This window comes from Telmatherina bonti, assembly GCF_933228915.1.
Source record: "Telmatherina bonti genome assembly, chromosome: 21".
Lineage (NCBI taxonomy): Eukaryota > Metazoa > Chordata > Actinopteri > Atheriniformes > Telmatherinidae > Telmatherina > Telmatherina bonti.
This window is the reverse complement of record NC_136630.1, coordinates 22,011,759-22,024,258: the sequence shown is the minus strand read 5'-3', so window position 1 is coordinate 22,024,258 and position 12,500 is coordinate 22,011,759. Positions and strand designations below refer to the sequence as shown.

Here is a 12,500-nt window from a genome sequence, read left to right as displayed (position 1 = left end):
TTGAGAAAAAGAAGATAGGAGTTCATTTTTGACTGTTAAAATGTGCTTGTCATCTCTTCATCGCGTCCATGGTGTAGCATTGCCTCTCTTCCTGGAAGAACACGGTGAAAGCACCTCCGCTAGAAAGTAAACAGCCACTTCAACTGGTTGCTTCTGATGAAGAGGAGAGTAGCTCTAATCTGAGCCACTCCTGCATGACTGAACATCTCATCCTGTTCTGAGAGATATTTTCAGAGCTTGTATCTGCCATATTCGTGTTTTGGTCTCTACCTACAGGTTGTGGTCAAGAATGAGGGTTAGAAAGCACAATCGGCCCAATCTCTGTGCATTGTTTCTCTGTAACAGTGACTTGTAGGGAATCAATCTTATACTGTTTATTTTTATTTTAAATTGGTTTAAATGTTGTAAGGACAATGGTGGGAGGAGCAGCAGAGATACTGAAATGGGTTCCATCCATGAAAATCTTGGTAGATCTCCTCTGCCAATGCCAAACAGCTTATTTAGATTATTTATCTGTTTCTAGATTGGATGAGTGAGATGGCATCCCCTATTTCTACCAACATTTGTCACAAGTCAGCCACTCTGGTTGTGTTGGTCTCTCTGGCACCAACAGCACACCCAAGCTGATCCAGTAACTGTTCAATGAGGTAATTTTAGGACTGCATCCAGGTCATTTCATCCCCTCCACTCCCATAATCTGGCAGTAATGTCAGATCAATCCCACTTGACGGGGACAATCATAGTCATGTTGTAAGATAGAGAGTCAGACAGTGGAGATTTGGACTTGTTACTGGTTGCCGAACCTCATCTCTACATCTCTCTGTATTTAGATAGCCTCCACTGATGACCAGCTTTGTTTTTCCCAATGAGGCAGATGCAGCTCCACACGATCACACTACCTCCACATGTTCTCCCACTGGTGCAGCAACCAAATGTCTGCTGGAGCAAACAGCTGCAAACAGCTGCAGCAAAGTCCATGCTCAAATGTTGTCAATCAGACTAATTAGGTGCCAATCCGGCACCTGATCATCTATAGCACCATTTTTGCCAATGGCAGAGGAGATAAACCAAGGAGATATACTGTTTGTTTTTATTGGCTCAACCCACATACTCAGCTTTAATGCTCACACAACAAATTCATTTAAATAAAAATGTGGCAGAAAGTGAAATAGCCAAACCGCCCAACAGTATTTGCTTATACCAATGTTACAATAAAGAAATAATTTACTCATCATTACTTTAGTTATAAAATGTAGTTCAGGTTACCAGTACACAAACAACTCAGCTTTAAGGCAAGCTTACATTTAATATTAAAGTATGACATGAGAAATAGGACCCTTTTTTTCTCAATATTACTCTAATAGACGTATTTAAATTGTATTTTAGTTATGGAGGTTGCCCATACTGGTAATAGTGGGCGCACGGGGGCAGTAAGCTCCAGCTTTTACTGTGAACTGGTCTCTGCAGGAAAACAAAACAACAACAGAAAGATCGTAGAAGAAGAAGACCGCGCTGGACTTGAAATCTTGGCTCGTCCTCTAAGGCTACCTGTGTGTGTGTGTGTGTGTGTGTGTGTGTTTGACTCGTATTTACTTCATCCCTGCTTCGTGAAACCTTTGCCATGGTCCACACGTGCTGCGTGGAGGCGTGCTACACCACCAAGCGGCCGAACATCGTCTTCCACCGGTTTCCACATGGAAACCCGGAGCGGCTGAGGCAATGGCTGTTTACGCTCAACATGGACGTGAACACCCCCCTCCGCCTCGTCAGCAAGCTTTTCGTCTGCCAGAAGCATTTCCAGCCGGAGGACTACTACAACCCGCTGCTCCAGCTGGGCCGCAGGGGCCGGCTGCTGAAGACCACCGCAGTCCCGACCCAGTTGATCCCAGCTCTGTCCTCAGAGGCAGGTGATCCGCAGGTGATTTACCTGCAGCAGCTGCAGTCGAGACAGGATGCAAATCCTTTCTTCTCCCCTCAAAATGCTTCTCCTCATTTCTAAAAGGATGCACTTTGAATACAAAGAGGCGCTTTTCTAGACCCACTTGTTTTCATTTACCCCTTTAAAAAAAACTCTACAAATTGCCACACGTGCATATGGGTATATTTTGTTCATCCAAACAAGTTCTGTTCCACCAGCTTTTTAATTATTCATAATCAAACACGCATTAAAAGGTTTCCAGCTTTGCAACTGAAAGGTCATTAAATCAAATGCATTAAAATAAAAATAAACTCAAATATCAACCATTTTCTTGTAAGATGAGGAGCTTCTGCAAAGTTTATTGCATGTTAATATTGTGAAAATAAATGTATAATAACAGCTCCAGCAGCCAGATGTTGAGCAAACCTGAATAGTTTTGAGTTTTTGACAGTCCTAAAATCAGTTTTCATAAACTTAAGTGTTTTACCTGCAACAGCTGCTGCATTACTGCAGTCAGGTTATCAAGTCAAAACAAGCCTTTCCCTTTCAGAATGACTTTCCAGGCTGATCGGGACACTTTTTATCTGTTTCGCTTCATCTTCATGTCTGTTTTCTGTCTTATAGTTTGCTATGGGTGAGAATGTTCCTTAATGTTGAATTTCTTTGGAACATTTTAGTCCGTTCTTCTTAAATCTCAAAATATGATCAACAATCAAAGGTCCATAATTCAACATAGTGACAGTATCCACTTCTTTACCTATTATTACTGTACCATTGTTGTTTCTGTGCACTGGGAAGACATAAGATTAGAATAGACATACTTTTATTACAACAAAAAAAAAAAAAAAAAGGAAAAACTTTACAAACTAAATCTGAGAGAAATTCCAGTTTTGTCATTGGATTGTGATTTTTTAATTCTCCTCCTGTGAAGTTTGAACACATGGATGAGAAAAGATCTAACATTATATTTCCTTTTTGTCTCTTCAGGGAAGACCACCTTCAAAAAAAGCCACTGTGCTGTATAAAATGAGCAAAACCTCTCCAGGTCCAGCAGGAGTGGATGGTAAACGCATTCACCACACACACGCGCACACACACACACGGAAAGATTCTTCTATGTGTCTTACTTGAGCAAAGGTTGAAATTAATCACAAGCAATATACTTATTTTATTCAAATTTAGCATAAGTTAATGTTAAAAAATTAGGCATCAGCTCTAAATTCACCTAAGAAGAAACTCATTCTGATATGAGAGAAGATGGATCATATTTTCATCACCATGGATCATGGAGTGGATCATGTCGCTTTAGCCTTTGACTGTAAACCTCACCCTGTATCCTGTATGTTTTTTTCAAACTTCGACAAGCTGGATGCAGATTCTTACCTGAGCTACAAGATTCCTCTGATCTTTTGTTTCTCCAGCTTTGTCAGCTTTTGACTGGGGGGCCTACTTGGACAAAGAAACCTCTCTGGCTGCATCTGTTTCCTGCTTTGCACATGTGAGTTCTGTTTGCGCCATGTCGTCAAAAACAAGGTGTTGTACTTGAACAAGAGTTAGAAATGACCCGAGCACGTTCCCGAACAGTGTAACACAAAGGTCTCCCTCTTTTAAGGCTCCACTCTACACCCAGTGGGATGACGTCACTGTAGGGATGAAGGTAGAGGTCCTCAACACAAATGCAGTCCTTCCCAGTAAGGTGTACTGGATCGCTACAGTAATCCAAATTGCAGGTTAGTACTTTATCATGGTATTTTTTTTTATTGTACTTCCAGTATTTATATTCTTTGTGTCGCTTTTATAATTAAAAAAATCAACAGCTTCCCTCGTATGCAAGTCGAGCTCAGAGTTTATCTGAGCAGCTGCTGTACCTAAAACCCAAGCTTTTTGTATAACACTACATTTAGTGGTTCTGATTATGATGCCGAACTCAACTTCCTGCAGGATACAAAGCTCTGCTGAGATACGAAGGCTTTCAGCACGACAGCAGTCATGATTTCTGGTGCAGCCTCGTTTCAGGAGAGCTGAACCCCATCGGGTGGTCCGCCATGACAAGCAAGCTGCTTGTACCACCACAAGGTGAGGTTCCCTTTAAAACAATAACCATATTAAAAAGTACAACAATCTGACTAGTATTCGTACAGATGATGTTTGATGTCAGCTTTGACATAAACCACAACATTTTAGTATCTTGCTTACAGCATGTAGTGAGTGTGTGTGTTGCATTATTTGTGTGGATGTTGCTGGTTTTAAAGCCTCATCTGCTCCCCTGTTGTGTGGGGTCCCACAGAGCTCTGTTTTAGGGCCACTTTTTAATTTTTACTTCCCATGGGTTTCATTCCTAGAAATCATGGTATCTCCTTCCACTGTCATGTTGATGACAGATTTATGCAACGTTAAAGCACAAGTTTGCCTTCGCAGTTAATCTGTTGCACATCCTCATGACATCGAAGCTTGGATGGCTGTAAATTCACCTACACAGCTGCTTCCAAAATCCAAGTGGAAGTTAAAGAGGGGACGGATCCTTTTCTGTGGCTTCTGCTAAACTGGGAACAATCACTATAATGTGGTTTGGAATTTTTTTTATTTTTTTTATTATTGTTTGGGTTTTTTTTCTAATGTGATGATTTGTGTCTAGATGTGCAGAACATCCCAGACTGGAAAGATTATCTAATGAAAAAGCTGGTGGGAGCCACCACACTTCCTGTTGACTTCTACCTGAAGGTAAAGTCAATGCCGCTCAACTTTTCTGACTCATGCACATTTTAGGGGTGGGGAAATCGAATTAAAAAATCCAAAATCAGGATTTTTTGCTTTACAAGTTTTTTTTTGTTGAAAATCTATTTTTAAAAAATAATAAAATTAATCCACAATAAAAAATTTTGTCATTTTTATTGTTTTTATTGATCTTTTTACCTGTCCTCTCAGGCATTTGGTTTGGGTACTGTGTTGTTTTTTCCTAATTGAAATCAAGAAAAATAACAAGCAAAAAACTGTTTTTATATATATATATATATATATATATATATATATATATATATATATATATATATATATTTATTTATTTATTTATTTATTTATTTATTTTAATCTAAAAGAATCAGCAATATCAAAGAATTGTGAGAATCACATTTTAAATCAAATTGGCACCCAAAAAATCTGAATCAAATTTGGACAAAAGCATATCGTCACAGCCCTAGTACACATTGCTATACAAAATGAACCTGAAGGGACAGATACTAATGGGGAAACTGCTCTGCTGTTTCCCCAGATGACAGAGAGCCTGAAGACCCCTTTTCGAGTCGGCATGCGTGTGGAGGTGGTGGATCCCAAACACATTAGCCGGACCCGCCTTGCTATGATAGACACCATTATCGGAGGCCGTCTACGTCTGGTTTATGTCGACCAAAGCGACGCGCCAGAGAATGTGGTCGCTGACTTCTGGTGCCACATGTGGAGTCCTCTTGTGCATCCGATAGGCTGGTCCAAGAAAGTGGGTCACACCATCAAAGCACCTGGTGAGATAAAACTCGTTCAAAGACAATGGCCAGGTCTCTGAACTCGCAAGTGTCACGTGATTCAAGTCATGTGGTATCTTACTTATTACCACTATTATCAGTGGTTAACTCGTTTGTATTATCAATTAAATAATGAGTTTACAGACTTTGGCTTAAATAATGTCATGCTGTTAAAAAAGAACCATCTGCTGCCGCCTGCTGGTCGATAAGTCAGTCAGTGGTGGAATATTGTGCGTTTCACTGGTACATGAGTTGTGTAATGCAATTTAGAAATGACATTTTTGTTCATTTTTCTTAGCAAACAGTGTAGAAGTTGCCGCCAGTTTTAGGGGCAACTCTGACAGCTCTGCCGCACTCTTTAAAAAGGTAAGGAAGCAATCGTACTGAATATTAGGGATGTTTGATATTGGGTTTTTATTTCTGCTGTCATAATGTTTTTTCACAACTCTTAATTTTCAATGCTGCTATCAACCGAAAACAATATTTTGGGGCTGAATTGTGCCAAACAAAAATATCTGGAAAACTATAAATGACCTCTCTATTTTAGAAAAACATCTCCATACCAATCATTTCCAATATTGCATTTTAATGTCAACGACGACCACTAGTATCAGCATGCCGATAATATCGGACATCTCTACTAAATGTGATTTGTTACTTTTGTGTGGAAACATTCAAGTGCAGTGATTTGTTTTTTGTGGTATTACATAGATGTGATATTTTATTGTTTTTTAACAACTTGTTTTCTTGATTCTGCTGTAATCCGTCATTTCTACACACTTTAAAGCTTTTTGCAACTAGTTTTAGTGATTGGAAGTGAACTAAATGATCTGTTCGTATCTCCTGTTCTTCAGTAAAATGTGTGATGGTGAGTGTTAATTCGTTACTCCTGTGTGACTTAAAGCCCAGGTTCACCTACATGGGGGACAGTTTCTTTGAAGAAGGAATGAAGCTGGAGGCCATTGACCCCCTCAACCTGGGAAATATCTGTGTGGCGACTATACACAAGGTATGGTAACTGTATTGGGATTTTTGCGTTGACTTTCAGTGTCTACTCTTATAGAGGCATACTCATTTGCTACGTTTACATGGGAGTTTTAATTCCTCTTTAATTCTAAATAAAAGTTATTGCCGCTTTAATCTGACAAAAAATGACCATTCAGATCTATTTGGAATTAAACTTAATTCCGATGTAAGAGGCTGGTTTATTCACATTTAAATTCCGGATTATTTAATTTCTCTGTCATGTAAACCTTTCAATTTGCTCCAAGTTAATTCCAGTCATTCTGCGCATGCTCATTACCTTGTCCTGTCCCGATGGCGCACATATTCCATGCGTTGTTTTGCTTCCCGTCTTCGGTAGTCTATCTTCCTTTTCATACTCTAATTGTTGCAAAAAGTGAAGTAGTATGCTCATGTCAAGCTGGTACTTTAAAATTATAATCAAAATAGCGGCATAACAGGTACTTATTATGTAGTTCCTAGAAACGACAACTAAAAAGACGAGAAAGACGGAGTGAAATTTGTTTATTTCACTTTGGAATTTTACACGTTCATCTGGATAGATATTAAGGAGCTGTTATTTAATGCCTTAGCAGAATGTAATAAAAATGATGAGCTGACCTCAACCATGAAACAAGGTCTGATGACATTAATACCTAAACCAGGAAAGGATCAGAGATGTATTGATAATCTAAGACCAAATACCTTATTAAATGTAGATTATAAACTATTGAGATCATTTTTTGCTAATCAGCTAAAAGAAGGTATTAGACAAATTATAAGTGACACACAATCTGGTTTTATGAAAGACAGGTTCATTCATAACCATATTAAATTGCTTTTTGATTTATTAGACTGCAACTTTTTAATGGAAGATGATGGATTTATTCTATTTTTAGATTTTTATAAAGCTTTTGATGCACTAGAACACCCCTTCAAACTAAAAGCTTTAGAATATTTTGGTTTTGGCTCACAGTTTGCAAAAGCTGTAAACGTGATGTCTTGTGATATCAACAGCTTGGTCTCTCTTCTCTGGGAACGTGTAGAAGATTTGAAATTAAACGTGGCATCCATCAATGCCTATGCTCCCCTCTTCTTTTTATTTTAGCATCTGAACTCCTGGCTATTTATATTAAAAGCAGCCAAAACATAAAACCCCTGAAAGTATAGATAATCCTCTCTCTATAATTAAATTAGCAGATGATACTACCATGTTCTTAGAGCCCAGACCAAATACCTGTGGTGATTAGTAAAATAGAGATTTTTTCTAAGCCCTTTGGTTTTTACTTCAATTTAAAAAAAAATGTGAGCTGCTTGCAATTCATGACCACCTGTTAGCAGACGTATGTGGTAAAAGCTCAAATAAAATATTTAGGAGTTATCATTACCAAAGATCTTAAAGTCAGAGAAAATCTAAATGTGACAGAGAGTTTTAAAAAAGTAAAATCTCATCTTAACTCTTGGTTGCAAAGCGACTTATTGATTTTTGTTACCAAAATCAAAGCCATACCCAGAATACTATACCCTGCCTTCTCTCTTGCTTTCTCTGACAACTTCATTAAGTCAATCAACCAAACAATACTTGATTTTGTCTGGGGGAAAAAAAAACACCATTACATAAGAAAAGCCGATGCTGTTTAATCAGTTAAATATTATTAATTTTGAGGCATTAGTTGGCATGTTAAAGTTAAAATGGTTACAACAATTTCTGTTGAAGAAAGTTAGTCTTTTGTTTCACATTTCCCTCTCATATATTCAGTAAATGTGGTGGAATAGTTTTTTATTTAAGCTGTGTTTTTGTGTCGGTAAATTCCCCAATAAATGATCAAAGTTCCATCAACACGTATTACTTTACTGGAAAATGATCTTCAAACACAACCTCACTCCCCATAACGTCCCAATCTGGAATAACAGATGTATTTTACATAAAAAGGAAATCTCTGTGTTATTGTGAGTGGATAGAGAAATGTATCTGGTCAGTCCTACATCTCTTGGATAAAGAAGGGAACTTTATGAATTATGAGACTTTCATCACCAAGTTTAATTTAGAATATTCCTAAAAGCAATTCTCTGTGATTATTCCTCAAGCTTTAATGAATTTGGTGAACGGGGCTTTATATTATGATGCACTTACCCCTGTATTACCTTCAGTTGTGATCAGTGGTGTCTTTCCTAAAGACAAAAAATGTAGCAACAGATTTATATGAGACTATTACAACAGGACTCTTAACTTTGCCTTTAAAAAGAAAATATCTAACAAAAGACTTTACTGACACGATGTCAATACAACTGAGAAGCAGCTACTTTTCTCTTCCAGTTTTACCAAAAGTAAAAGAAACTCATTTTAAATGTATGAATGACATCTATCCTTGTCATGAACTTTTAAGGCAAAGATTCAGTATAACCAATAACAATTGTTCCTTCTGTGAAACTGAGATGGAAACCCTGGTGCACCTGTTTTTTTCAAATGTGTTTTTGTAAAAGAAATTCATTTCAAAATTTTATTTTTAAAAAATGAGAATTATTTTCTTATTTTAAATTTTACATTAATTAATTGTGGACTTGTATTAGAAGACAAAATAACTGAACTCTTGTATAACTCTTTAATTTTGTTAGCTAAACATTTCATACAGAAATGCCGCTTTTCAATATAAAACCACTGTTTGTTACATTTAAGAACGAGTTAGTGTATTTAAAAAAAAGCTGTGAAATTTATTGGACTTTTATAATCGCCTATGTACTTGGACTTTTTTTTATTAGACCTTGTTGTTTCTTGTTCAGTTATTTATTTATCTTTTGTCTGCACAAGTTTTTGTCTTTATACTATAGCTTTATACTCTTTATTGATTCAATTTATGCATTATTTTCAAACCTGAGCCCTTTATTTTTGGATCTCTATAAAGCTCAGATTTGTTATATCATAATGTCTTTGAGTTAGTTATGTATTAAGCTAGTCTTTTTTCTTGTTTAAATTATTAATAATAATAATAATAAAAAAAATTAAAAAAAACCCAGCAACTTTATTTCCGGTATCCGTCATATGTCACGTGTTCCCTTTGTCCAATCAGAACCCTTCCCAACCCGTTGCTATAAAGAGGAATTAAAAAAGGACGTGTTTCATGTAAACCTCCATTTGGAATTATTATTTCCATGTAAAAATGTAGGAGAATACTGTTATTTAGGAATAATTTAATTCCGAATTAGCTCTGAGTTAAAAAACATCATGTAAACGTACCCATCGTCTCGTAACCCTAGAAGTCGTGCAGAGTGGTGACTTATTCCTGTTTGTGCTGCGTCTCCAGGTGCTGTCAGACGGCTACCTCATGGTGGGTATTGATGGTACCGTATCAAACAACAGCTCAGACTGGTTTTGTTACCATGCCTCCTCTCATGCCATTCTACCAGCAGACTTCTGCAAAAGGAACAACATCTCCCTCACTGTGCCTCAAGGTAAACTTCAAGTGTTTGAGACAAACTATGACTTTAGTCAAACTCTTGTTTGCTTCAAGTGTTAGTGACGATTGAACACCAACGTTTTCCTTACTAAACATTTTTCAAATGGAGCTGCTGATGGAAGTGAGTTTCCTTGGCTGTGTATTTATCCATTCTTCTTTATGTTAAATGAAGTTTGTACAGTATGAAATACACCCCCGCATCACCGAACATCACTGCTGGTGTGCCGTTTGGGGGGTGATGCGCCCTTCTATTGTCCTCCAAACATGTTGTTTTATTGTGGTATCTAAATAGTTCAGTTTCGGTTTAATTTTCAGGATTACACCTCCAGTTGTTTTTATTTTTAACAAGCATCAACATGCTTTTTCTGGAGTAATAGTCCTGCACGGTGAACGTGCATTCAGGCCTTTATGATTGAGTTAGTTAAACTGGTTTTTAAAACAATTGCACCTTGCTGACGCCAGGTGTTTCTGGAGCTCCTCCGATCATTTTTTCACTCCTCTGACAGAACTCCTGCAGCATCTGCTTGTGCCCAGTTTGTAGTAAAACTATATTTATTCCATTTCTGGATTATGGCTCCAACAGTGTTGACTGGAACATTCAGATCCTTCTGAAACCAGTAACACCAGTATGTTTGCAACAATGTGGCTGTGAAGGCGAGAGGTGACACCTTGATAATAAGACAGATTTTTATAGAACAGTAGTTGGGACTGAACTATGATTTCTGTGATGTGGTAAAACCTGACAGAACCTGACAGTGAATCTGGAATCAATCATAAAATGTGGAATATTGTGGAATTTGCACATGTGGGTTCTCACAAGCTTCAGATATTTACATGGTGCATGAGCTAAATGAACAACAAAGGCTTGAACAGTTTAATGGCTCAGCTCTAGCAAAAATGAAAGTGTCCTCCATCTGTAGTGAATCCACAGGCCAAGAATATAACAGCTGATGAACAAAGAGGAGCGTCATCAAAAAACGAGAGTAGCCTCCATCAAAACTCATCCCTCGTGTGTGTGTGCAGCACCTGGAGGCTGTCCTGAAGATCTGCGTTTAAAAAAAATCTCAGTTGTCGTCAATGATCGGCTCAAATCCAGAGGCTGCATTTCTTTGATGCATCTGCCCTGTTTGACTCCCAGCCGGAGTCGTTTTCTTGAAGGTCAACCCGTCTTTCTGTCCAACGACAGTCCAGTCATGGCCTTTTATCATGTACGGTCTTATGTAATAAATAATGGTGAAAAATGGAACTTGGATTCCAAAGGGCACTGCTCAATAATCAGCCAATATCTGCACGACGAGACGCCAGATTGCTTATAGATTACAGATTGGCTTAGCTGGTTCTCTGCTCTCTGTAGCATTTTGCTCCTTTCTTCATGTGTTCGGCACTTTTCCTTCTGTCAGTCCAAATTCTTACTCGTAACTTCATTCACTTCATTCTGTTGCTTTCAATTTATTAATTAGTGGGGTTTTTAGAAAAATCTGAAGAAACTTTTATGTCTGAAACCCAATTAGAAAAATATATTTACTGAGACAAATGTTGTTTCTGTTTGATGTGTGTGTGTGTGTGTGTGTGTGTGTGTGTGTGTGTGTGTGTGTGTGTGTGTGTGTGTGTGTGTGTGTGTGTGTGTGTGTGTGTGTGTGTGTGTGTGTGTGTGTGTGTGTGTGTGTGTGCCAGTTCTTGCAGAGAAAACAACACATGGCTAATGATGACCTTTTAACGTGTGTCAGCAGGTTGGGATCCTCAAACCTTCACCTGGGAAAAATACTTGGAGGAAGTCAAAGCTAAAGTTGCACCAGCGCCGCTGTTCAATGCTGTAAGACAGGAAGTCAGAACTAATGGCCTTCCTCTGTGTGAACACTACAGAACAGCAGTAGATGTGTACAGTATGATGATAAAGATGCAGTCTCTCCTATCAGGATTACCCAGGTCACAGATTCTCTCCCAACATGAAGCTAGAGGCGGTGGACCTGATGGAGCCACGACTGGTGTGTGTGGCCACCGTGAAGCGCTGTGTGGGACGCCTGCTGCTCATCCACTTTGACGGTTGGGATGACGAGTTTGACCAGTGGATTGATCACCAGTCTCCAGACATCTACCCTGTCGGCTGGTGCCAGCTTGTGGGCTACCAGCTTCAGCCACCTCCAGGGCTCGGTAAACACCTGTGATAGAAACTCTCAGTTGTTGCAGATAACGACTTCTATTTCTTTTTTTTCTTCTTCTTCTTCTTCTTCTTAGTTCTTGGTTAGTTTTAGCTCTTTAATAGGAAGTGGAGATGGGATTATTCAATAATAAAGTGACACGTGGTTTTTATTCTATTTTCTAGTTGATTTAACAGAAAACCAGTTGGCACGGAACAAGAAAACCAAGCCTTTTCTGTACGGGAGAAAGAGTACGTTACGACTTAGACAAACACACTGGGTGTTTTTTTTTGTGTTTTTTTGTTTCTTTTTTTTCCTTCTTGCAATGGTTTATATAATTCAATTTCTTATAATCAAATTTTTTTTTTTTTGTAGAAAAGAGGGGCCCCAGGAGGGGTTTCACCCATTACCATGCAAAACGCCAGGCTAAGCAGACTGATGTCGCTAATGCTGAAATAACTCAAAGTCCTCC

General features: G+C 38.3%; 1 protein-coding gene across 1 annotated transcript in view; it reads left to right on the top strand.

Moving 5' to 3' along the window:
• l3mbtl2 (L3MBTL histone methyl-lysine binding protein 2) overlaps positions 1-12,500 on the top strand; it is a gene marked incomplete at its 3' end in the record, with an annotated part of 16,592 nt that overhangs the window by 3,935 nt on the left and 157 nt on the right. The window contains exons 5-17 of the mRNA XM_079260611.1: positions 2,906-2,981; positions 3,340-3,416; positions 3,531-3,648; positions 3,860-3,994; positions 4,554-4,639; positions 5,187-5,433; positions 5,732-5,799; positions 6,338-6,442; positions 9,738-9,885; positions 11,621-11,703; positions 11,807-12,041; positions 12,214-12,279; positions 12,404-12,500. The exon at positions 12,404-12,500 is cut by the window's right edge and continues 50 nt beyond it. Of these exons, the coding sequence (XP_079116737.1) occupies positions 2,906-2,981; positions 3,340-3,416; positions 3,531-3,648; positions 3,860-3,994; positions 4,554-4,639; positions 5,187-5,433; positions 5,732-5,799; positions 6,338-6,442; positions 9,738-9,885; positions 11,621-11,703; positions 11,807-12,041; positions 12,214-12,279; positions 12,404-12,500 (1,541 nt within the window). The remainder of the gene's footprint in view (positions 1-2,905; positions 2,982-3,339; positions 3,417-3,530; positions 3,649-3,859; positions 3,995-4,553; positions 4,640-5,186; positions 5,434-5,731; positions 5,800-6,337; positions 6,443-9,737; positions 9,886-11,620; positions 11,704-11,806; positions 12,042-12,213; positions 12,280-12,403) is intronic.